Source organism: Pleurodeles waltl, chromosome 4_2 (assembly GCF_031143425.1).
Source record: "Pleurodeles waltl isolate 20211129_DDA chromosome 4_2, aPleWal1.hap1.20221129, whole genome shotgun sequence".
NCBI lineage: Eukaryota > Metazoa > Chordata > Amphibia > Caudata > Salamandridae > Pleurodeles > Pleurodeles waltl.
In genome coordinates, this window is record NC_090443.1 from 1,030,214,725 (window position 1) to 1,030,241,862 (window position 27,138).

The 27,138-nt window shown below is 46.6% G+C and overlaps 1 protein-coding gene across 1 annotated transcript in view; it reads left to right on the forward strand.

Moving 5' to 3' along the window:
• Positions 1-997: 997 nt before the first annotated feature.
• Positions 998-27,138, forward strand: part of PPP1CA (protein phosphatase 1 catalytic subunit alpha) — an 86,984-nt gene continuing 60,843 nt past the window's right edge. The window contains exon 1 of the mRNA XM_069232930.1: positions 998-1,280. Coding sequence (XP_069089031.1) covers positions 1,226-1,280 — 55 coding nt within the window. The 5' untranslated portion in view covers positions 998-1,225. The remainder of the gene's footprint in view (positions 1,281-27,138) is intronic.

Consider the following 27,138-nt stretch of genomic DNA (forward strand, 5'->3'; position numbering starts at 1 on the left):
TTGCATTGTAAATGCTTGTTTTATGCTCTGGTGGCGCAGTGTGCCGCTCTAAAGCCACCTTGTGTGGCTTTTCATGGCCTTGTAAATATGGACCCTTTTCACGCATAGCACTGCATGAAAGGGGCATTCCATAGGTGTTGCTGTGGGTGTTCCCACGCAACACCCATGGAACCGGAAAGAATCTGATGCATTCCCAGATTTACAAGTCTTGGAATGTGTCTGATTCCTACGCCAGCTCAGAGTGGCGTAAGAATGACACAACGGGCAGAAATATCTTTATTTCTCCCAGTTTTTTCCTCTTGTGATTGTTTTTTTGCAGGAAAGTACGCATCAGGGGGCGGTGTGTCAGGAGGCTGCAGTACCTTCTCCGCTGCAGTAGATGGCGCTAGGCATCTACAGGAAACTTGTATCCATCAGTATCCTGTGAGTGCAATCGGTGCTTGAAATGGAACAATAGAAGCGCAGGTACTCTGTACCGTACCTGCTTATTTCTGAGAAGTGCCGGTACTCTCTAAAAGTATTACATTTTCCCAAGAAGTGCAGATACTCTCCCTCTAAAAAATAAAAAAAATACTGGTTCACAGTACTGGACAGTACCGGCTCATTTAAAGCACTGGGTGCAGGACCTCATAGGTAGCAGCAGGTCACCTCCTTCCTTCCATTGCACAGTGGCTACAGCACCTCCTCCTCGGCAGCAGATGGCGCTTGTAGTATTTCTTCCAGTAGGACGGCAGGTGGCGGTGCAGGCCACTCTGGCGGCTCGCCTCCTGCGTCTCGTTGCCCAGCGCGTGCAGGTTCCCGTCAGGTGGCGCTGCGGGTGAAGCTGGCGGCGCTCTTTCCTGCGTCTCGTTGCCCAGCGCGTGCAGCGCTTCCTCCGGGACGTCGGGTGGCGCTGCCTTCCGCTCTCGCGACGCTGCTCGCGCTTCCTCTTCCGGATCCCGAGGAGGAGGGCGATAAAGGGCGGGAGCTTCCGCCCCCTCCTTCCGCCTCCCTCCCTCCCAGACTCAGCGAACTCCCTCTTCCTGCCGCCGGAGCCCCGAGAGCCGCGGGAGGGAGGGCGTGAAACACCCCCGCCCAGGACCTCTGCCCCCTCTACTCCGAAATCACAGAGTCGGAAACTCGGCCCGTGGGGGCTCTGCGGCACCGAACCGCTCGGAGAGGCTTCTCGTGCACCCCAGGACAGAAACCACCCCACCCACCCCTAGAGACCTGCCCTCCACCCGCCATGGGCGACGGCGAGAAACTCAACATCGATTCCATAATCAGCCGGCTGCTGGAAGGTAACCTGAACCCTGCCCTGAAGGGGGCCTCTGACCCCCCCCCCCCTCCCTTCTGGGGGGTAACCCCCCCCTCCAAATCACACTTCCGTTAACCCTCCCGCTCCAGAGGGTGGGCTGAAGGCGAGGTCTGTTGCACTGATGGGAAGTAAATCCCAGGAAATGCGTACGGTGAGCTTAGGGTGGCTTGCTGGCCCTGTCCCCCTGCTGCCCCCTTTTGAATTTGCCCCTCCTCCCCGATTGCCTGCTGTTTAGCGCCAAGATGGAAAGGGTGACGATTTGGGGCGGGAGGAGTGCATGGAAAAAAATAACAGGAAGGGCTGCATGGAGACAGAAGAGCATGGAGGATGGTAGCGTGAGTGGGTAGGAGGAGGAGCGTGTGGTATCTAAAGTCAGATCATCGTAGAGTGACTGCAACAGGCAGCATAGTGCCAGGGAAAGGTCAATAGGAACTGCGAAGGGTGAACGAATAACCAGGATAAGGGTAGTGTGATCTGAGGCTTGAAGGGGGCGGCAGTAGTGAGAGTATATCAGGGTTGCTTAGCATGGGGATGAAACAGCGGGCACAAGGAGAAAGGTGATAATTAAGCTCGACCTGCAGATGTGGCAGGAAGGCTGAAAAAGCAGTCATGATTATAGGAAAACAAGGTGTGAGGAAATACAGTAAAGGTCCCTAGTGAAAAGGTAGCCGAAAGAGGGTGGGATAATATAGGACGATGATAGAAAAAGAGGCAGGCGAGGGAATGGGCTGTAGGAAGGGGATATGAAAAGGCAAATTGTAAGAGTGATGCAGCAGAAGTGCATATCATATTTAGAATGGGGGTAGTTATATAATACCATTGGAGGAGCACCAACAGCAATTTCCAAAAAAGTTGCAACATCCAAGCAGGTCTCTTCCAGCACAGCCTTTATTTTCTTCTTACCATGAAAAGCAGACAGTGTGTTTCGTTCACCACAAGTGAACTTCCTCAGGGCAGCTATGATTTGTAATAGTAAGGAGCGTTGCAATCTTCACATACATCTACTTCATAAATTTTGGCTGAGTAAATTCATTCACAATGTCACTTTGTAACACTATAATAACTCCACTTTGAAAGCAACTCCAATCTAGATTGCCATGATAAGCCCCCTTGTAAGATTTCCTTCTGGTCACCCAGTAATACGCCATGGTAAATTAATAGAAGGGGGGTAGTGAAGGGGTGCAAGGTTAACAGGACCAGGGTAGAGTGCTATGCTTGGGAAGCCTCCATTTAAAGAGTTGTGGAAGGAACAACGTGTTCTTGACACAAGTACTCTGGGAAGACAGGTTGGAATCCAACAGAGGACTTTAACTGGTTGATATTTAGTTGGTAGAAGAGGTTTTATTCCATATAACATCGGGAGAGGCGGCAAATGCAACCTTCCTTTATTTTCTGTCTCAGCTAGCATATATTTAGTGTGGCCTGTTGCTGTAGCAGCCCCAGTGAGTATCAGCTGGCATTTAACAAGTATTTTTCGTATCTATGTGAGAAGCGTCAGTCTATGGAGTAGTTACGGTGTGTTAAATGTTTAAGTAAATGCATACATCTAAATGACCAGAATGATGTATTGTGGTCCTAGTTCTGTGTGAATCATTTATTTATGGGATATGGCGTGTATCCACATGCAGATGGGTTTAGAGGTGTTTCCCTCGACCCACATTGAATCTTTTAAAATCCAGGGAATCCCTCCCCCCTCCACACACACTGTCATTACTGAAAGCTGGGGGACCTAATCTGTTAGTATTATTTAACACTGAGGAGGCTATGCAGATCCCCCTCCCTCCCCCGGGGTCTCCGGACCACAGGTTGGGAACCACTAAACTATAGAAAGTTGACATTTTAGCACCAAAGTGTGTAACCTATGTCTGGACAAAGTCTTGCCTTTTATTTTACTCTACATAGTGCCAAAGAAAACTCTCTTCCAGTGAAGACCCTTCAGGGATTTATTGTCAGTCCTAGTTCTACCTGTAGCATGTCATTATAAATACTTTAGTCTTGCATAAGCAATTCTGTTGCATGTGCTGGCTTCTTGTGAATATTTATCTATAAATCATGATCCATGTATGTGCTACATGTAGGAAGCTGGCACTTTGATGAAATATCAAAATGAAATCTATTGGGCAGAGTCCATGGGTTCTCTTACTAGTGGAGAGGGCTGTGCTCTAGCAGTCCCAAGGTGCTCTTTTCGGGGGAGTGTGGTCAAGCAGGGATAGGCTTATCAGGGAGGAGTGTTAAACATATGCAAATTCAGTCAATAAATGAGATACACACCTCCTAAGGAGATCCCCACCAAATTACACGGATAAAAATATCTTTGTGTGTGTTTTCAGGAACCAGAATCAATTAGTTCACTAAAGTACACTTTGCAAGAAAAATCTATACAGTTTTGAAAAGTCAATAGTGCAAGTTTTAGAAGATGCAATGTTATCATATAGAGGGAAAACAAAAATGACAATTCAGGCACAGTACGGCAACTTACAGGACAATCTCATGGCCTTAAGGTGGGTATTGGACAAGGGTCAGGACCACACAAGCAGGTCACAACTGGCAGCACTGGGACGGCTGGGTGCAGATGTGTATTGTGTGGTGCTCTTAGTCAAAGGGGTTCGGTCCAGTCGAAAGGATGCTGCAGACGAGGACGGGGGGGTCTAGTCAGGGGTAACCAACAAGTGTGCTCTAATCTTCAGTTGTCTGGGGATTTGGGGACACCTCAGGTCCCCTCCTCCACAGGCCATGGGTGACTGGTGCAGAGGTGCCCTTTTTTTCCACCAGAGCACACTTGGTTGAGGGTGCCTGGGTGCAGAGGCTGCAGGTGATGTCGGTGAGTCCAGCGTGGGCTTTGTTTATGGAATGCTGGGCAACCTCTTTGGTCGACTTCAGCTCGGGCTAGGCGGCACTGGTGCTTTCAGGTGTCAGGTTTTCTGTGGTCCGGAGTACTTGCTGTTTTCTTGGGGTGTCTGCAAGATGCAGAGAAGTTGCGGGTCTTTGTTGGAGGCAGGCAGGCATCTCTGGGCTTTTTGTGGCACAGCAGGACGAGTGTACTTTGGCACAATTAGGTGGGAGCAGCAGACTGGCAGGGCTGTGGCAAAGTCTGGTGCTTCTTCCTCAGGTTTGCTTTTGCGGCTCTTAAGTGTCCTTCGTAGGTCAGCAGGAATCTGCTTTCCTAGTGCCAGGGGAGCCCTGAAATGCTGCATTTCGGGGTGTGTAGGGTAGTAGCAAATGGGCTTCATACCCCTGTGATTACTGTACCCCTTCCTGCAAGGAGTATACATAACCCTGCCCCAGAGTTCCTAAATCTGCCAACACCAAGGTTGTAGATTTCTAAATGTGTCCACATCAGGCATCTTACCTTAGGGATAGGACTGACCTGAATGGTCTTCCTGAAAATTTAATTTCCCGCCTATCCAGATGCCAAATGGGGCAGGGGGGGTGTTGTCGTCATATCTCATCAGTGAAGCCAGATCTGCACACCAGGGTCTGTGGGCTTCTTTGAAGCCACTTACCTTGGAAAAGAGATTCACAGGTCATCCTGTTGGGTGGGGTGTGTAAAGCAGCAGGCTTTGTTGCCGACCACCCAGGGGCAAAAGCTTTCACCCTAAAAGGCAGACTCATCTGGTGGTGGCAGGCTGGCTAAAACTAGTCTGTCCCTACGCAGGTATCTGGTAAGTTTTCAGGGGACACGAGGTGAATCCACCAGTGGGGGCTTATTAATACAAGATGTTTGATACCAAACATTCCTAGTTTCAATGAAGCCATCTAGCTGGGCAACTTGTAGTGACCAATGTGCAGCACGTGTACTTGGAATAGGCAAAGACATAGGAGGGGCATATCTACTTGCGCAGATATGTCCTCGCATGAACTATACTGCACCCTACCTTAGGGCTGGAAGGCCTGCTGTAGGGGTGACATATATTGCTTGCAGTTTTAGGGGACATGGCGCAGACATGTTGGGTTTTCACTTTGACGCACCAAGACATGCAGTCTGCATGTGCTAGGTGAGGGGTCCCTGATTGGTGGCACAAAACATGCTGCACCCTTTGGGGACCCTCCTTTGTTACCCATGCCCTAGGTACCAGGGGCATCATTAACTAGACCTACGGAGGGAATGCATGTATTGCCAATTTGGAGAACAATTGCATAGTTTTTATGGAAAGATCTGGCACTAGGGACCTGGTTAGCAGGAACCCAGTGCACTTTCAGTCAAAATTGCATTAAATACTAGGCAAAAAATGTGGGTGACCATGTCAAGACTGGGCATTTTCCTACACTACAGGTTTGGAAGTGACTCTTCTTGTGCTAGAAGTATCTTATCTAGCTGCTTTTAGTATTCATTCTTTATCGATTTAGGGGAGTGATTTGAAGCAGTGGCAGCTGTTTCAGGTGCTGGTGGTTTTGAGCCTAGTGGATAGTCTGCCTTGGTCTTTCTGCTGGGTCTTAACATCTCAAGCATCTCAAAATCAGTGAGTCGTGGAACACATTTCTTCCAGCACTTTTGGGTCAGAGCGTGTAGGAAGTTTGCTCTGTATATACTATTTCAAAGTAAGAAATAGCGTGCACAGAGTACACGGGTTCCCCTTAGAGGTAAAATAGTGGCAAAAAGAATTCTAATGCTATTTTGTGGTAGTGTGGTCGAGCAGTAGGCTTATCAGAGGGTAGTGTTAAGCATTTGTTGTACCCACACAGGCAATAAATGAGGAACACACACTCAAAGACAATTCCAGGCCAATAGGTTTTTATATAGAAAAATATATTTTCTTAGTTTATTTTAAGAACCACAGGTTCAAGATTTACAAACAATACCTTAAATGAAAGGTATTTCACTCGGGTATCTTAAACTTTGAATAATCACAATAGCATGTACAGTTTTGGCAAAAATGGCAATAAGCCATTTTAAAAGTGGACACTGCGCAAAAATCAACAGTTCCTGGGGGAGGTAAGTAATTAAGTTCACAGGTAAGTAAAACACTTACAGGGTTCAAAGTTGGGTCCAAGGTAGCCCACCGTTGGGGGCTCAAGGCAACCCCAAAGTTACCACTCCAACAGCTCAGGGCGGGTCAGGTGCAGAGGTCAAAGTGGTGCCCTAAACACATAGGCTTCAATGGAAATAGGGGTGCCCCGGTTCCAGTCTGCCAGCAGGTAAGTCCCACGACTTTGGAGGGCAGACCGGGGGGGGCACAAAGTACACCCTCAGCGGCCGAGTGCAAACAGGTGTCGGGTTTTCAATAGGAATCAATGGGGAGACCCGGGGGTCTCTTCAATGATGCAGGCAGACATTGGGGGGGGCTCCTTGGGGTAGCCACCACTTGGGCTAGGCTGGGGGTCGCTCCTGCACTGCAGTTAGGAGGGTCCCAGCACACTTTCAAATCAGAACTTGGCATCAGCAAAGGCAAAAAGTCAGGGGGTAACCATGCCAAGGAGGCATTTCCTTACAAGGAGGATGGCAGGTTTTTGCCTTGTTTAGTCCCTCTAGCAAATGCTGTACATTGTCATTTTATTTGTTTTAGTGGAAGCCCTGGAGCACTACTGACCATTCGTGACAGCCATGGTTTGCTTACTTCTGATTTGTACTGCAGGGACAAATACAGTTCTACCGCCAACCCACCCTCCAAAAAAAAAAAAAAAGTTAATGCATTCAGCTGATTGGCCTTGTCATCTGAAGCTGTGTCTGGCTATCAAAGCACTATAACTTGGCTTACTTACTCGTACACGCCGAGATTCATTCTTTCAATTAGAAGGATGGCCCAGTGTACCTTACATGCAGAGTGGTGGTTGTTATAAAGACATAAACAGCCATGCACTCCCGTACCAGCACCACCAACCCCTGTTCACCGTGACTCTCCCTTTTTGGAGAAAAGTATTACCTGCCACCAACGGTGGATGAATGTCGCCCCAGCTACAGGTGAGGCTCAGGATAAGTGAGCCTTGGAGTCCATTTTTCTTGTATACATATGGTAGACACGAACAGAGTGCGAACTAATAGAAAGTAGACTTTGCCCGCTTTCATGACTCCCTTTTCTGTTCTGTTTGTATAGTGTTCTATAATTAAACTTGTATTTGTGTAATGGATACAAAGACACTTGTTTAAAGTAGAGCGTCTGTTTCATGTAAAACTTGCCCTTCCCACACCTTTTTGTAAACAAATTACCTTGTTAAACTCCCGGACTTTTTCTGTTGCAGTGTGGAGCGCTCTCGTGTTCTAGTTCCAGGATTCTTTCAGCTAACCCCAAATGCAGCATCCTTATGAAGGAAGTGCATACACACTACCCTCTGCTTTTTTTCTGATGTAAACTATTTTGAGATTTTACAATAATCTAGCAATTATAACAATCTACCACGACCCTGCAGGAAAGGCAGTTACATCCGCATAAACAGTGGGGGTTTTGATTGACAGAACACATTTTTAATGAACAGTGCTGACAAGGTATGCCTATAGCGTTCAGCCGACTCCTGCAAAAGTGAACTAAGCATGTTTTTGCTCATGGAGGGCACTAAACATGCAAGTAGGGTGTTGTCGCCAGTGTTTAGTGCACATTTTGGTGTGATTGTATATTAAATTTGCATTAGTTGGATGTTTGTACTCACTGAGGGAAGTCCAGAAGTGAAAAACCTAGCAACACTTGCGGTAGCAGCCTGGTGGAAACCACGGAGAGGTCTCTTGAGGTAGCCTATATCTGAGCTATCTATAGCGTTTTAGCAACTAGGGACTGTTGGATCAGCCCAACAGTAAATGTCCTGCTTCCTACATTCCCATGTCATTCCTTTAGCACCATGCACGTGGTTTATGGAAAAGCTGCAACTATAACCATGCATGAGTCCTACAGAGGACTCGCGGCAAGCCCTGCTGTAAGGGTATCTTCTAGACGCAACACCAAAGGATCCTCTTTGGAAGCAAAGTGCTAGTTTTTAACGTTCTACATTGAGGAAATATACACCCTCCTCTGGGGTATCGTCTAATGAACACACCACAGAACAGTCCTTGTGGAAAGCACAGTTGCTAGCATGCAAGATTTCCTTTGAGGTGAATATTCCTGTATGAGTGTCGTCCAATGGAAAGATGCTTCCTCCTAGGAATGAGTGCTACTGTAAATGATCCTCCTTTGAGGAAATTGCATCTGTAGGAATATCGTCTAATAAACAGTACACAGAAGCTTCCCTGCAGGAACATCAGTCTCCTTTGCTCCATTGCCTGTTGGATAGGTTTGTGCTAAAGAAATGCCACGTATATACATGCAGTAATTGTTCCTGTAAGTTTCTACCTTAAGTGGAAAAAGTGTGATACTGGACCCTCAACAGCTCCACACTCTGAACTAGAAATTATGTTTAGTGCCACTCAGTTGAGTAACTAAAACCAGGACAAGCATAGCTTGGAGCAGGAGTCCATGATGGTTGCATGATGCAGCTTTATTAGATAGTCCAGAAAGTGGTATCCGGAGTGGCTCCAAGAAAGCCATCTCTCTACCTTGTTTTGACAGTTTCTTCTGTCCGAGTTCAATTGGTATTAACTAAATGTAATTTTAAGTAGAAATATTGATTACAGTGAGTCTGACCCTCTTGGACATTTGAAGACACATGGCCCAGAGGCACCCTCACCTTATAGAGTGATCCACTCCCTTTGATTTTCTTAGTGTCCGCATTTCAGGGCCTTTTCTGGTACTTTCACTAATTGGCACAACACCCCACCGCATTAGTGTGTGTGTGTGTGTGTGTGTATATATATATATATATATATATAATATTTTTTTTTTTTTGTCTAACTTTTTTATTTTATTAGGATAATATTGAGTAGGGAATGTTGTTGTGTTTTTTTTTTTTTTTTTTTTTTTTTTTTTTTTTTTTTATGCTGTTGACCTACATCCAGTTTGTGCTTCCACCGTTAATTACTGGTTATATCATTGTTTTTAATCCCCAGTTAACACCTCGTTCAAAATGGGAAAATATGCACCATTCCAATTCATATGGTGCCCTGTCCACTGAATTAACAAGTCCTTTTCCTTGCAACACGTTTCGTTTCTACTTAAAAAGGCAATTGAAACTTGCAGACTCTGCTAGAATTCCAAAGCCTGGCAGCACCAGATATGGACCGGCCACTTCATCTAGCTTTTCAAAACCTGAGAATATGTATTTTCTTACCAAAAGAGGGTATACGTAACATGCCAGGGATGCACCTGTTAAAAAGGGCCAAGATAAATTTTGACCCTTTATGATGAAGTGCTCATAAGACTGGGCAACTATCCTTGTAGAAGACGAGCTTCCCAACCACAAGCCAGTGCAGCACTTTAATGCCCTCTCTAACAGATGCACGCTTAGGGGTATCAAGAATAAGGCGTGCGGGCATGTTTTGAACCACTTGGAGCTTGTTCAGTGAGGAGTCATTGATATTCAAATAAAGGGCAATGCAGTAGTAGAGTCTAAACAAAACTATGCCAATAACCACCGCATGGCACAGTTCAACGGGAATAAAAGGAAAAATCTTCCCAAGAGTCCGGATTATATGGAAACTGGACCTAGTAGTGCAATTGACCTGGAGCTCAATCTTGACTCTAAACCTGTCCTAGTCCGATCACCATGGTCCTAACCCACCAAATGTGATGGACAGACTCTCTGCCTCTTTCTTTGCGAAATTCTCCTTTAGTCCACATTAATATAAAACTTCCAACATACCCATTTGCAGGGACACAGCCAGCTCCTTCCGCACTTGACCTTCTCCTGAGTTCCTATAATAAATGTATATCACATACATATGATAAACATAATCAATGGGTGGGATAATCACCACCTTCGCTTTATTATTTGAATTGGAAAAAGTTTGAAGCGGTAGGTAGAACATTTTTTGTGTTCTGTGGCAGGACTGGATGCTCAGGTTGTGCTTGTTTAACGCTTACAACCATAGAAGCAACATCCAGCATAGGCATGCAGTAAAAAATGTTAAGCTTCAATTCAGAATACCAGTCAGCAGCCCTCGTGAGGTATTCTTACCTAAACCCCAATGAATAGGCCACTTTGAACTCCGAACACTGTTTGCTGAGTGTACTCAGAACATGGAAACATCAGTCTCGGGACAGTAGCCATTTTATGCACCAGGACAGGGTTGCTGAGGTCACTGGCCTGTAGAGCTTTTGAAGACCAGTAAGTAATTGCCCTGCAGAATCCGGTCTAAATTTAAACACTAAGATTTTGAAATGCTGGCCCTGAAATACACTTGGAGAGTCTGTGTTTCGGGAAATATGAAACGACTCTCTAGAGAGAACTCTGTGCAATCCAGGTATTGCAAATACTACATCCTTCTGCAAGAAGTCAGACCCAGCATTGTCACTTTAGTAAACATTTGTTTACTAGTTAAATCAAAACTGTCCCTTCACCTGCCTATAAACACTGCATTACCCTAATATAAAATATCAGGGCATGGGGTAATTGGAGTCTAATTTCGCCCACAATGTATTGCATACTTAAAGACGTTAAAACACCGGTTTACATTCCACGGGAACAGTCCCTGCTTAATAGTGGTTGTGGAATGATTTACTGACCTGTAAGCTAGGCCATTTGCAGCCAACTCTGACAAAAAATTGATCACCAGCTGCAAGTCTTTCTCCGAGGGGTCCACACTTTGTTGAACTAACATAACCACCTTTATCAGGCTGAAGAATACTGCTTGTGTATTGGAGGGTCATGCTTGCTGAATGTAGAACAGTTTGCTGCAGAGTCCCATGTGCTTGCTATGGATTCCCAAAACCTTTCAGGCTGTGGACCTTAGTTTGGCTGACAGAATCGGTGGAGGCGCCTGACCATTCAGGGTCACAAACGCTCTGGAGAGACTGGTAGTTGGATCAGAAGATCCCAGGACATTACCATTAAATTATGAACCAGTAGATGACCTCCAAATCTGAGTCACCTGCTTTCTGCCTAGTCACTTGTGCTGTGGCTCTAGGAATCATCACAAAATGGAGAAAAACGCATGTTGAAGTCCTCCAGTTGTCTGTTCCGCATGGATGCAAAACAGGTATAAAATGCACACTCACATTTGATTCAGAGACAAACACCTGAGGATGCAATCTCATTCACCGTTTCTCTCGTGCACCTTTAGTTCAATCAGCTGTGACATTCTGCTGTTCCAGAATGTATTTTGTCATCAAAATTCGAAGTTGCAGGTAGAAATGCCAAAAGTTGTTGGCTACCTTTGCTAATATTCTTGACTTTGAACGCCATAACTTGATGTAATGAACTGTGAATGTTGTCTATCTGCAGCAACAGTTCGAGTTTTGTGGCAAGAGTTTCAGTGGCATACTAACTGGTAAGATGTGCCAAGTAATAGATATGAAGGATCAGTTCCATTTTGGACCATTTTCAGTCTGTGGAGACTGAACCAGATCTAGTTCCCCAGCCCTACCTGTTGATGTCCAATTCAATAACATCTAGCTGACCTATAAATATGGCCTTGCCATTCCAGGCCTCTGTCCCAGCCCACAACAGTTCTGTTACAGCTTTGGCCAACAGCTTTATTTGGTCTGTATACAACAACCCTCACAAAGATTGCTGTATCTTCAGTATGGTGGGCTCTGTAGTGAGTCTTGAAAAACTGCCTGTGTCAACGATGCCAACAGACCCACAATTTTGTCTAGAAGTCCCACATTGTCAGTCACAAAGCGCAACTCCTGCTGCATATGAATCGCCCATGACAAGTACATCACTTTGTTCCTTTCCTGAGCCATGGTAATCACATTGCCTAAATAGGCTACCAACCACACACCCATGGCTGTCTCAACCCCTGTTTCATCAGGGTGAAGCTCCAAGGGGCTGATGAAAGGCCAAAAATAGAGAACAGAAGTTCTGTTGAGCTCTCCATTCGAACCGAAGGAGAACCTCTGTGGTACAAAAATCTGTATGGTTAAATAAGCATCTTTGAGGTTTAACCTGGTCGTCCACGCTTGTTGCTGGTGCAGATCTCTTCACTGATGGATTCTCTTAATTTTGAAATGCATGTGCAACATTCAGCCATTGAAATCACACAGGTTCAATACCAGCCTGTAACCTACACCTTTCTTCACCAGGAATACCCTGGAATGAGGTTCGGATGGGCTTATAGCCCCCTTGTTTCGAAATTCCTGAATTTCGAAGTCCATAAAAACATGCTTTAGAAGGGGGGGGGGGGACGCAGTTGCCTGTTGCAAACTGTTGGATTGAGGTACCTTAAACCGTCTCTAGAACTAAGGCATCCTAAGTTATTAATTGCCAGTTGTGCAGAAAATGTCTCCATCTACCTCCCATAACCACATGTAAAACAGGAAGTTTTACTTTCAAATCCAGATCAGGAAGTGACTGGAAACGCTCCACTGTAGTTGCCTCGGTTTTTGCTGCAACCAGATCTGGCTCTATAGAGGTAAGAGTTCCCACCTTGGAGCTTTGCTACCAGTTTCCCAATCTGTAAAGGGAACTTCCTCTGGGAATTTTGAAAGAACTGACGGCCTGACAAATGTCCCTTGTATTGTCCAGCTCTCCCAGAAATGTCCGGTTGGAAAAGATACTTCAGAGATAGTTGTGACTTAGCAAGAGTCATGACGGGCAAACTAACATCGCGGATGGCTCACCAGAACAGTTCCTTTGGCCTCTGGGACCACCTCAAGCTGAGGTTAAGTACATTAATTTGAGGTGAATGTGCATTAGCATAGAGTACCCTCACTCCAGAGATAACTTATGTTGCACGATTGACAGAAGGCACATTGAGGCCACCCGGCCAAAGTATCAGGATCGGTGGCTAAACCGGACTCTGCCGCAAATTCTAGAATTCTGGTCCAGGGACCCAACAATTTCATAACTTGTGCTGACCAGTTTGCCAGGACCTGTCAGTACCTTTTTTACTTTTTTTTTTTTTTTTTTTTTTTTTTCCAGGTCCCTTAATTTCTCCTAAAAATGTTCAGTTCTACATCTCGGCTACCTTTTCTAGCAAGACTGCGCTAGAGAATTACACCCTAAGGTGGTTAAACACCTTTTAGGAACTTGCTGGGCTTGAACATATTCTGCTGCAGCTGGTACTCAATACACTGATTTTAGGTGAATATCTCCGTCAAATGAAAGGGTGTTTGCCTGTCCCCCAGATATGACTAGAGGGTTTTCCTGTGCACCCCTCTTATCCTTTCCTCCAGTAAAATCTGTTCACACACAATAAGACGTGTACCCTATTAATGGATTATCTTTACTCATGCTTTGACAGATTCCTTTACGGGGGTTAGAGACGGTATGTGTATGTATTTTTGGATGGGTAAACATGCATGTACTGTGGCCTTGAGTGCAGAAGTGCGAAATTGGTATAATGACTATTATTTTGGCACTGCTGTCACTGACCATGTGTAGTTTAGAGGCCTACGGCGTTCCCTTTTTAATGTGAGGTTCATAAAATGTCCTATGATCTGTAGTGAATGTGCCGCCTTAATAGGCAGTGGACTGCATCTGTGCCATCCATGCATCCAATTAAGCAGTGAAAGCACAGTAGGTTTTATGAATTGACAATGGTCAGAGCTCGCTTTGCTGACCCCTTGTGTGCAGTCCTATTATGTGAATCCCAGAAATTGTGCTAACATAACATGTGAAGTGTGTGCGTGTGCTATGTGTCCTCTACGTGTGGTAGTAAAACAGTTTGAGTACATGGGGCTAATGGACTCTGTTGGATATCCCTGGTTTAGACTGGGTCAAGATTGGGGGGGGGGTGAAGATAGCTTCCCTAGGCAGTGTGTGTACTACCTTAATTCCTATCGTTGGAGGGTGGCAAGCCAGACAGGAGGATGGAGACAGGACCATCTTAAAATATTCAATGAGAGCTTTGTTGGCAAAGGACTGTTATTCTTCCCGAGCATTGCCATTTGATGGATTAGATTGAGGGGTGAGTAGGGGACTGCTGGTTAGCTCTAGGTGAGGGAGTTTCTAGACCGGACCTACCATGGGTCTGTCCCTGATGCAGCTTTACTGAAGCTGATGACGGCCAGTTGCATAGATCTTGCGTTTCATTACGCTGCTTCAGATACTCCTGCTTGGAGTTGGCACCATTGCTACATGCTGAGTCAACACCTTGAACAAAGACTGTCTACACTAGAGCCAGAAAATGACACTTGAAAGCGAATAACCCCAAACTGGGCCCACAAACCTAGGTAGTGAACCCACATCCACTGTCTGGAAATAAGTAGAACAGTGGGATTCGAACCACAGTTTAGTTCTAGTTCCAAGTTCTTTCTGACTGAGGTAGAGTGCTCCACAAAGTGCTTAAAGTTGGTCCGTCCGTGGCAGTTGCCTGCATGACGGCAGCCTCCTGGTGATGAGGGGGGTGTCACTTCTACCCAACTTGCTGGAGAAGCTTGCAGTGTCTGCCTGCCATTGAGACCCAAGCCCACTTGATCCGAGGGGTGGAAGCAGCTTGGCCGTGCGGGATGAGAAGCTCACTTTATTTCTGGCGTGTGGGCCTCTTAGAAGTAGCAAAGTGCTACTTGATGGGAGTCTTCAGGGTTACCCGGTCACCATTGCAGCTCCTGTTGTATTCGCCCATCTGACAATGTGACTGGTGCCTGGCCCTCCAAGCCCGAGAGCGTGGTGCTGCCCCTGCCACCTGAGGTGCCCCCTCCCAGGACTGCAACAGCTGTATACATGTCTGCCTGCACCGACCTCCGGGCTCTAGACAAACACTCTCCTGTGTTGTCCTAAAGACTGTGATCACTGACCAGTTCCCTGGCCAGCATCTGTGGTCCTGAAGGAGACTATATGGTCTGCTGGGATCTCCCAGGGTTGAAGCTCGTGTGTGTGACTAAGCTGATCGCCCCTTGCTGGTCTGGGCCTCACAACTATTCTGAGCAGATGACACAGTACAGTGTCTGCACGAACTGAGACTGAACAAGAGCAGAGGCGAACTGTAGCTCGTGTCAGTTCCATTTTTTTGGTCTAACAACCAGTACAGGTTAGCGTTCACAGCAAAACATTTGGTTAATCAGTCTGCTATTGGAATACAGGGTGTCCAGTTTTCTCTCCTTGGCAGTGATTGTAGTTTTAGTATGTGTCACTTAATCCGTTTCACTAGTCTGCAACATGCTGCTCTGGGAACAGCCGTTCCTGGTCCGTGGGTGCACTTACAGTGGGATATTTGAGTGGCTAACTTATCTTTTATGGCGTTTCCTCTCCTCTGGGTGGAGAGTATTGGCCCGCAGCCAGCTGCTTCTGAGCAGGGGCTCGCAAGTGTTAGTTCACCCGACAGCCGGGTGACGCAGGCCTGCCTCAGAGCTGATGGGGAGTGCAGCTCTGGCTGAATTTGCTCATATTTGGTGATTGTCTACGAAGGGCATCTGGACTGATCACACCTGTCAGCTATGTGCGTTTATTCTTTCTTGCAGGCACCACTAAAGAGGAACCATGTATTGTTGGCTTGCACAGCGATGTGAAGGTTGGTCTGATTCACCAAGCCTTAAGTACTTCCCGCCTGTGCTGGCTGGATCACCACCTCTGGTTTAGCAGAAGGAAGTAGCTATCTCCATCAGAGCTCTGCAGCATAAACGGTGCCCTTGTTCGTTCCTCCAACTCAGTGGCACTCCTGTTTGTGGTGGCTTTCTGACAGTTCTGGTGAATTTTCTAACGGTGGTTCCGTCATCTCTAGAATCGGGCAGACTATGGTGAGAAATCCCTGCTCGTGGGTAAGGTTTGCAGTCTTGACGTTGCCTTTGTGCGTGTTGTGCAGTTGACCTGATGACATTGGCCAGGCTTGGTGAGAATGGAAAGAGTCTTCCGTTTGCTGAATGTGTATTAGGAACCAGACAGATGCACTTGGCTTCACTGCATTCTAGAGGGGGTAGAGGGTCCGAGGAACGGCACAGGTGGGCACGCAGACAGAGCGGGCACCACACAGCCACTAAACCCCGTTGAGATCCCAGCAATATTGGCACTTTGTATGCCATGGAACACCCCAGACCATGTTGAACACTGCATGGACCCAAACACCATTACATCACTTTAAATTGGAAGGAATCCGTGACTCAGTCATGTCACAGGGCGTGCCCACAGGCAGCCGCCACACTGGGATGGAGGTAAAAATGCCTGCCCGTCTGACTGTAATCGGCTGCCACTGACAGAACTGTTGGAGCCTGGTCGTGGGTGCGTCCGCATCGCTGAACGCTCCAGCAGTCCCCCCGAGTGCTCGTCTGGAGACTCGGGGTGCCAGGCTGGTAGCAGCAGGCTGTCCCATGAACCTTCCTCTGCCTGGAATGACCTTTCATGGTAAGGCAAGGGATAGGTTCATCAGCGCACTTCATGGCTCATTCACACTGACTGACCTTCCCAATCTCCTGCCTCCTTACACTCTATTCAGACCAATTCGCTGGCCATTTAAAGTGAAGGCGGGGCATGTGGTAGTTCCACGCAGCCACTGGGGTCCTAAAGTCCTATCAGGCGTCCGGCATTGGATAGTGTGTGCATGCCTTTTGGCACTCGGAATATTCGCACCTTTTCACGTGAGGTTGCCAGTTGCACTAGTCCTTTTTCAGGGCTGCCAGTTAACCAGGTTTTCTTCTGAAGGGCTCGGGTACCCTAATTACATTTCAAAGATCCGGCTGAACCCTCTCCCACATTACACCTTGAGCTTTGGTGTAGCCAAGAGGCTCCCAAGCATTCTGATCAAAATATTTGGTACAACTCTTTAAAAGTAGGGGGCGGGCCACGATGCCACATTGTGAAGTCATTTCAATTACTGGCGTATAAATGCCAGAAATCGTGTGCCCGTGGCCTCCTTGGCAGTGACCAGGACCTCCAGAGATTGCGGCAGGGAGCTCTCCAGCTGCTCTGTTAATGGAGCATGCGGAGGTTGTCAGCCAGGCGAGGCTCCTGGGTTCCAGCCTGATGCAGAGCAGGTGTGGCCCGTAAACTAGGCCATTAGTGAATCGGCTTCCTAAATGAGTAAGTTTTTAGGACCAGTCAGTCCAAAACCTCTGTGGTTGTAGCTTGCAGCCAATCCCTAATGACCGAGATGCATGTAAGACTGACACTGGCCAGGGAAACCTGGTTAATGAGCTGGGGTAAGAACCATCGATCCCAGTTCACTCAACACTTCAGCTCATAGACTACAGCTTACCACAACTATCCGGGTATCCTTCACAAGGTTATGCCACGCACCAAAGTGGAAGGGCATTGTCTTCTGCTTGGAAAGCCGTCTTTTGCCACCACAAAGCAGCACACAAGGCCTCTTGCAGTAACAGTTGAAATCGGTGCGCGGTACACATCGGTGAAGATGTATTTGGCAGCTCGTGTGAGTAGTTGGTGCGGTATCCAAGAAAGAAGAGCCTTAAAAGAATGACCTCTTATAGGAAAGATCGATCCCTTTGAGATGTACGCCGCCTCCTTCGGAACGTCTCGCCCTGGTTCTGACTAGACTGGCATCACCACTGTTTGATGCAGGAATGCCAGATTAAAGAACTCCCTCAAAGTGGCGAGTGTGGCACTTCCTTTTAGGCTGGTTGGTGAGTTACAGGCCTCAATGGAAAAACCTTTCACATGGACTCATACATATGGGTGGTTCTAAGAACTCACCCCAGAAAAGATACTCCCCAAAATCTTTTTTAAAGTTATTTTATTTTGCCCCTCGCAACTTAGTTCTCCAATTTTAGCATGATCAGTGTTATTTCTAGATCGGTGCATACATTAAATGTTAGAAGAAGAGTATGTGCTGTTTGAACACAGTTGTGCTCGGGAATAAAAAATCAGTTCTTAGCAACTGTTGGCCGTTTTACACGGAAAATGCCATCAAGTGTTGCTGTTGGGTGGTGAATTGTAAATTGGGTTTTTCCCCAATACTTTAAAGTTCATCCAAGGGTGTAGTCCTCCAGAAAGAAAGCTGTAACACGGGATTTCTTTGGTAACCTATTCGTGCATGCTCTATGTAAAGCGGCCAGACTGTGCAGTGCATGATTTTACTTGCTAATTTTGTTGATACACAAACCTAACCAGAAGTAGTGGGGAAGACAGTCAGACAGTCTTACAGACACTGTTACTGCTTCTCATACATCGCCCTGTCCATATTAGAAAGAACACTGCTGTGGTGAATTGTGAGATTCATGATTCAAGAGGAAACTTTACCTGGAACATTAGTTTTGGAGCAACTATTTATTAAATATTTGTGTGCAGCCCACCCAGCCTCATCCGCTTCAAGAGTATGCCAATCAGTATGACCGAGTAGCCTTCCCAACTCTCAGCTCTTGGGTTACACAATGCTCGGGAAACAGGCTGCCTGGGGACTGTGCAGCAAAAATTGGTGTGAATAATTGATTCATGTCGTTGGTAGAGGGTCCTTTTGGAAATTTACGTCAGACCCCTGGTTCTTCCTTCACAAATTATATTGTGCGCAAGACCACTAAACGGTGCAGTTACCTTGACCGAAACAGTAGCTGGAATTAGTTCTTATGTTTAGTTGATGGCTTTACATGATTATTGTAAGAACCTGGCAGACCAACACAATGCCTGTAGTCTGCTTGGTTTCTGTATATAGATTAAACTATTTTGACTTGAGAAAGCTTGCCCATCTTTTTCAAAAATAGAACCTATTTTGCCTCGATCGAGTGGCAGTTTTAGGCGCAATTAATATTTTACTACTGTGAATGAACTATAACATGTAAAAGTGGTTTGCCACCAGAAACAAGCACCGCCAAAGCCAATAGGTCTTTCCTATGCAACAGTTTGTTGGCTTTGGCAATATGTTTAGGCCATGTTATACACCTGTGTGGCTGCTGTTCAGCATGGCTCAAAGTTAGTGGGGTAAAAGTGGAGTGCGCTGTGGTAAAACTGAGTAGTATTATGTCATGGAGCGGTTTGGTGTGGAATGAGTAGTGACCTAGGGTTGAAGGGTGTAGAGTAGAGGGGCGTAGCAGTGTTGTGAAGTTGTGTAGAGGGTGTTTTGTGAAGTAGTGCTGTAGAGTGACCTAGAGCAGAATAGATTGGAGTGGCATAGTGGAGCTCTCAAGTGGAATGTTGTGCTTCATATATGCTTTTCTAACTGAGATTCTGAAATAGCGGCACAGTTCATTTAGACATGTACGATATTTTTAAGCACAAATTTTAAATCGTTCCTCAAGCACTCACCAAGTAGCCAGCATGATTGTCACACAAATTCTCCCACTTTGAAGTCAGAAAAATAAAAGTAAACACAAAGTTTCCTATAAGACAAAGCCTGACATTTGACCTGTCTTTGAATGCACAGCAAATGTGACAAGATAAGAACAAGATTTAAATATCTGCTTACAAAAATTCAGTACTGGTGGAAGAAAACGTTAAGTATGGTTTTGGACTGGGTGTGGTTTGTCCGGCCTGTAAGTTGGACTCCACCCTGGATGAAATTAAGTCCATCCATGCAAATCTCTCATGTCTCCCTCCACCCTTTGCCTGCTCAGGACCATACACTTTAACAAAACATCTCCAAATAGACCTTAGTGTAATGCTATATGGGCTACCCTATGAAATACCATAAAGATATACAGAGCTGTTTCGAGTGTCGCGCTTACTGGAAAACCATACATTGCATGCTTCACATCTTCACCAATCGTGTGACCTGTTGCTTTCCCATAACACTATAACCGCACCTCTGGTGATCATGTAATGTTGATTAAAACTTCCATCATAGGAGCAAAACCATATAGCATGCTTCCCAGGTAGGCAAGTGCTTCAGCTCCCCACAAAGGGAGTGGCATTACAGCATTTATGTGTGGATCATACTTCTCCTTCTCGGCCTCCCCTTCACCTGTTAAGTAACTTAAATGTAGTCTTCCCAGTAATCAGATGACTGACCTCCGTCATAGGTTAACAGTATTCATGGGTTGTGCTGTTCCCCCCCCCCCCCCCCCTTCCCCGCCGTAGGGTGGTCCCATAGATCATGTATGCCCGGTATCTGATTACTTCTTGGGGTGCTCTTCAACTCCTGTCCATTCCTGAGGTTTCTCCTGTAGCTCTTGTGGACTCTGTGGCTGGTTGTAGCTCGCCCTTTCCTAAGGATCGCTTTGTTGCTACAGGGTGGACTCCGCGTTTAGCAAGGGCCGGCTCAATAATGCCTATTCTTAGTCTTTGCCTCCAGCTCCTATGTGGACGCTTTGGTTCGTATGCTATGGTTGGTTGCTTCAATCACTCTACATTTCCTTCCTTAAAATACATCTCTGGACTAGAGAGAATCAAGAACATAGCAGCCAGACCAGTTTTTAACTATAGACAAGATCACATTCCTACTGTTCTCAAAGATCTTACCTGGCTAACGGTGGCAAGTGTGTCCTTTGAAGCCTGTGGCACTGAACCCCTTGGTGAGCGCAGGGTGGGACCAACCTTGCTCTTCCAAGTAAGGCTACACATCCAAAGGAGAAACCTCCCATCAAGGAAGAACCTATGGCCGCAGGTCCAGCCGTATGCAGAGTTTGGCACTTTAACCAGAGTTTCAGGTTTTTACATGTTTAGTTGTGGACATATTAGGCGTGCTCATAAACCCTAAAGTCTAGTAGTTGAACTTTCTGATCAGCCATGAGTTTCTCTTGTGAGTGCGGTTTTGAAGTGACTTGTGATAGAGCCTCATTAAAGATACTGATTATTTATAAAATCAGTGTAGCACTTCTTTCTTAAAGATATATATTTTTTTTCTGGCGCATTGTAATGAAGACTGCATGTGCTTTCCACAGCAGAGTTCTTTACTGCAACAAATACACAGGTTTAACCGCCAGCTCCTGGTCTGCACAGGTTGCAGATGCTGTTATCTCGAGACAGTGTATTTACAGCCACAGCTTGTCTTGTACAAATACTGCGCACTATTCAGCATTTCGTAACCTCAATCGGTTATTGGTGAGGGGCGCATTCCTCACGCTTGGTTGCAGTGGCATTTTATCAGGGTGCGGAGGGGTGTGATATGATCAGTGCACTTGGGGTTGCTCAACAGAGCGCTAGGAAAGAGTTTGTAGCAGGTGTGATATAAGCTCTGCCTTTCCTGCAGGATTCCTACTCGTGACCAAACACAGGCCTCCTGTGGCTGTTCAAACAGCAGTGTGACCCGAGCTTATCACAACTGTACTCGAGAACACAGCAGTGGTGTGCCTTGGTAAAGCATGCACTTGCAGGAAAGGACTGTTTTAAAAATAAATGTTTTTAATTTTTACTGAAACTTTGTCAAAGTTCTGCAGCCCATGTGCCTCCATATCATGAAAGCATGATCTAAGCCTGCCTTGCTATTTATCTTTAGCAGGTATTTTCTTTAAGTCGTTTAAAGCTTTCACAGCCTCTACACACCTTTAAGGTGAACTGGTGGTCCATGGGCACAGAGAATTCAACCAAATGCAAAGCTTGAGCCGAGGTGCAATATTACTCTTTGGCTTGTAAAAAATCTCTATTGCAAACCCCAGCTTTGCAGAAACCAAGCACCAAAATCTCACCCTGGTGCACCTAATCCTGTCATCAGACGCAGTCTTCAAATTAGGACTGGAAAAGAGATAATAAACTCTGTTCACATATGTAGGAGTCTGGCCTGGTGTGAGGTGGACGCCTATGGTGTTGCTACCTTATACTAGGTCCAGGCAACCCTTATTAGTAAGTGTTTGTGTCGAGGAATCCAGGGCGCTCTATTGGTAGCTGTGGTGAGCAGCCAAGACTTACCTAGGAGGTGTGTGAAGCACTTTCAATACCTCAGTAGTCGCACTGTTCCTAATCACACATGAAAGGAACCACTCAGTGTTGTGAAAATAAAGGTTCTTTATTACTGGAACACCAAACTAGATTAGTATAGGCAACCCCGCCCCTTTTTGGATGGAAGTACACCAACTGTATACAGGTAAGTACTAGGAATTAACATAGAAACATTAGAAATAGCAAGGGGGTGGGGGTGGCAAACCATATACTAAAATAGTGGAATGAGAGAATGGGTCCCCCACCAGAGGATATGGAGTAGTTAGCATAGGGCTGGGTGAGCATGGAACCCCAAGAGGTGAGTATCTAGAAGACCCCCGGCAACCAGGAGAGCAGAGGTAAGTTACCTGGTCGTCTCATAGGCTAACATGGGAACTTGGAATTGGAACAGTGCGGGACCAGGCTGGTGGAATCCAACAGTGGATTCAGTATGAAGAGGACCTGTAAAAGAAGGGGACCGAGTCCAGTTCACAAAGTAGTGTCCAGGCAGGGCAGGAGGCAATGCCCACACTCTTCTGGGTGAAGATCTGGGTTGATGGTGGTGGATAAAATCCAGCTGCAGAGTCCAGGAGCTGCACAGGAGTCCCTGAAGTCACCTAGGAGTTGTCCCTTGATGGTTGCTGGATTGCAGACTGGTCAGGAGGACCACCAACAAGCACCAGGAAATGCAACTGGAGCTGTTGGAGATTTGCAGAGCTGAAGAGGACCATGCAAGGTCCTGGGGATTCGATTCTTGAAGGAGAGTCCTGGCCTAAGGGCAGGGTGTAGGTCCCTGTATGTGTGGGCACCCCTGCAAGAGCAGAGGTGCCCCTACAAACTCCAGTTCCAATTCCCTGGACTTTGTCAGTGCGGGAAGCTATTTGCTTAGTCAGATAAAGTAAAGTGAATTGTGACAGTCTTACTGAAGTACAGGAAGTGTGAGGGTAAAGGCTGTAAGATGCCTTTTGTTTTGTAATGCAACAAAATGTAAGTTTACTGTACACATCAGCTTTTTTGTAGTAATGTAGTGTGGTGGAAACCAAGATTGTATTGGGATAAACAACTCAAGACACCTTACTCGGTGAGTCACAAATGCTCAATATTCACTGGATCCCAATTTCCACACTATTTGTGTGCGCTATAGTGTTATCAGTAAAATTGTATCTCTGGTAATTTAGTGGCCATTTCAATGGAAAATAACCGTGTACTCCCACAATGCTGTAGTTACATAAAAAAAAAAATAGAAAATCGCCTGCCTCGTGTCCACTAAAGCTAGATGGGGCAGAAAAGGTTTGTAGTTCTCAAAATTGGGTTGGTGATGTAAAGTTTGGTAAGCACTGCCTTAGAGTTTTGTCTTACTCTTTTTAACCTTTTAGACAGTTTGACGGGCCGACTCATGTCCAGTGTTAGGGGCGTTCTTATCCCCGCCCCTTGTGGCCTGGAATCAAGGGCCAAGCTGTTCTAGGTAAGGATCCGTGCCTGTACCAGGATGGAGAGACTCTCCACCCGCAAAGTTGGTTGGCACTCTCGTGATGTGCTCCAGTGATGACCCTGGGTTGTGTCCTTTTGTGATGGACATGGCATGTTACTCGGGTGAAAGCAACCTTAGCCTAGCACCTTCATGCTCTGGCCTTGGGTAACAAGTTGTGTCCAAGACTGTCCTTTATATGGCTCCTGCGTGGCCCTGGGACACGGAACTGGACGGGCCTTGCGGCCTCGAGCCCTGAGCTCAGTCTGAGACTGAGGCCAGGTCTGTGCCCTCAGTCTCTCCTGTAATGAGGCAGAGCCGCTGCCAGTCATGCAGTGCGGTGTACTTACTCTCCCTAAACTCCTTCCTGCCTGCAACACGGGCCCAGGCACATGAAATAAAAACTGCTCAGTTCCATCTCCATCATTCTTCTGTCTAATGGGCTGCTGAAGTGCCAGTAACTGGAATCTACCAAAGTATCGTCTTGAGCAGAGTAAGATTTTACACCCCCTTTGTGTGTCTGATTTTATTTATTTTTATTTTTAACATTGTTTGGGTCGGATGTATGGTTGCTTAGAGGTGTTGTCCGTAAGTGTTAGTATAGAGCACATTTCACTGGCAGGGCATTTCCCGCTCCTTGGTCTGTCGTGGATCTGATTTGCTTCACGCTCCTGCCTCGATTTGCCTGCGCTGTCTCTAGTCAGAAGAATTTGCATCTCCGTGAAGTAAACGCCTGGACTCCCGAGCGCTGTCCCAGCTCCATTTATAAAGCTGTTTTCTCTGTTTATAAATGGGCCCGCTTGTGAAAGTGTGGAGCTTTGTATGTCATTTTCTGATTGGACTTTAAACGTGGCCAGGTTTTTCCAACTATGTGCTGGCCTCAGGTTTCCGCGGTTGCGTAGGAGTTGTTTGAACAACTTTAAACTTCAGAAGCAGAACTTTCTTTGAACAGCCTTGTTATCTTATTTGCCAACGAACGCACCTTCCCAAGCCTGCAGAGACTTGTCAGTTGTTTAAAGTAGCCCGCTTGTGGGGAGTATATGAGGACCACGTGTGTGCGCTTTGTGCAGTGTGGAATACTTTCTGTAGCACTTGGGGACAGGATGTGTCGCCCGTGGAGGCTGGTGGATATTGTAGATATTTATATAGCGGTTGCTGATGCTCTTCCTACGGGGGTGGCACACCCCACCTTGTAGAGTGCGTGGTTGAAAGTGTGGCCTTAGTTTTGATCCTGTGTGTGAAGTGTTTCCAAGCCGTGCATGATGCCCATCTGTGCAGTTACTGTGTTAGGATGCAGCACTTGGTGTCATTTAAGTGAGAGGTGCACGGATTAGTTGTCTGTAAGCTGTCGGTTTTCAGCAGTTCGGGTTCTTTATTGGCTTTGCTAGGACTATAGTCCACTCATCTAGCTACTTCACTGGATTGTCCACTGCGAGATGCTTCCTTTAAAGCGTATGGAGCAGAGCAGGCACAGCCCAAAGGGAGAGATGGTGGAGAGATCTGCTAGGATAGACCTCTATATCATCCTGTGTCCGGTGAGGTGTCAAGAAGCAGGCATAGTATGTAGCTTGTCAGGGTTTCCAGTGGTGGACTAAGTGAAGTCCTCCTTTGGCCAGTAGCATGTGGCAGATCTCTTCAGTTCATTCCACACCTTCAGCTGGCGATGGGTGGCTTAATGAGGACGACTGCTACAGTCCTCACCGATGAACATAGCAATTGTCTTCTGTCGGTGTAAGAATGTCAAGTAGTAGAAGCGATAAGGTATTATGCAGTTTGTATGAATTACAATTGATTGCCTCAGCTCGGAGTTTTATGCTGTTAGTGTGGACCAAGCAGTTGGAATATTGCGTGGGAGATGGTTGGAAATTTGATTTTTCATTGTGAATGCAAAGTACAAGCTGGAGTCCTTGTGAATAGTGGGCGATGCACTGTTGAAAGGGCTTCCAGTTGGGAAGGATTAGAGGAGGTACTCCTTTCCCCAGTAGAGGTTGAAATATCTGAAGATAAGACCACAGGAAGAAAGCAGTTGATCTGTTCTCTAGTTAATTGAGCTAGTATTGGATTTGAGATCATCTGTTGGGTAATAGATTAAACTTTCCAAGATTTGGGGACTGTTGAGCTGGTCACGTCATCTTCTGTTCTGGTTAAGTTTTCATTAGCTGTGAGGCTTTCCCTGCATCTAGGATGTCAAGTGGTGTTCATTTGTAAAGAGGACTGAATTAGGAGTCTGCCTTTGTCATTAGTTTGTGTAGATTGTGTTCCTGGTCTTGGCTACCACAAGTAGTTTGTTCCCGTCTGTAGGGATCTTGGTGTGCTTCAGTTCTCTAGGGACGGATTCTACAATGTTGGCGGTGAAAATTCTGTTTTCATGGTGTGGCTCTTTATGAAACTGGAGTTATTAATCGCAGTTTCTGGATGAGTGGACGAGGCTTTGTATGTGAAGGCATTTTTGGGTGGTGGAGGAAGGTGAAGATTAAGTGTGTGACCTGCACTCAGTGGTGTGAAGTTTTTCAGATCTGAAGGCTACGTTGCTCATGTATGGATACCTGTTAGGAAAGCAGCAGATCAAGGACACATGCTAATTTTGTAAATAAGTTTCATTTCACAACATTAAACAGTTCTGTTTTCTAAGCATCTTGGTGATGGGGAAGAGTAACCCATTGTGTGCTGGTTCACTCTACGGGCCTAGTGCTATTATGGTGTGGATCCTTGTCTGCTGCAAGTTCTGCATCGCCCATCTCCTAGACCTGGGTTTACGCTCCCTCTTGGCGCAGGGGCTCTGTGGATCACAACTGGGCCGAGTACCCTTCCCCTGGGCAGTCTGTGGGACAAATGAAGGGCAGCCAGGGGTGTGATCTTGGTACACTGTGTGTAGTTGCTAAGGTCCATTTCTTTCTCTTTTCCGTGATCTGTTTAAAGAGGGGTTGGAAAGGACAATTCACACAATCTATGCTGGACACGCCAAGGAGAGGGATTTCCTTGCAAGGGCAGGGTGCTGCGCCTTGAGCAAGCATTCCAGGCACATCCTGGCAAGTCTAGTATCGGGGGGCAAGTCAGGCTGACACAGGAAGTCTCGTTTGTAGGCCAGGCCTCCCAAGCAGGCTGTTGCGAATATGCTTCGATCTGCTGGCATGCTCCAGCTGGAGGAATCTCCTGCCCCCGGGGTCTCAGTGCGGTGGTGCAAGTCTGTACAAAATACTGCAACCCGCAGTGCAGCCCCCCCCCCCCCGGGCCCAGAGGAGCCGACACTTGGTTACTGACCGTCAGTGTGCGTCTCTTCGGGTCGCTTTTAAAGCGTTCGGAGCAGTGGGGTTTGGGGACGGCCAGAGGCACTGGGGGGCCGTTTTCAGATCCGCCGCAGTAGTCCCTTGTTGCACAGCCCTGATGCCAGGACAGAGCGGGTTGAAGTGGTTATAGAAGGGGGGGGGGGGGGGGCGGGGACGGTCCTGTCTTGTGCCTCTAACGACTCCGTCGATGGAGACGGAGAGTAGTCTTGGGGTGCCCCTTATCTAGGGCCCTGCCGATACCTAGGAACTTTAACGGGAGTTGCAAGACATTAAAACGGGGCAAAGGGAAGGGGTGGGGTTCATTAGTTCTAGGGGCATGGATTGTGGGCCTTGTGCGTCCCCCGAACAATGTAGCGCATCAAAAACTAGACGCTGTCCTGCATAGGAAGTGGTTCTGTCCTCAAGACCATTGGATTTCTTCCAGTGTATGAATGTGTCACTTAACCTAA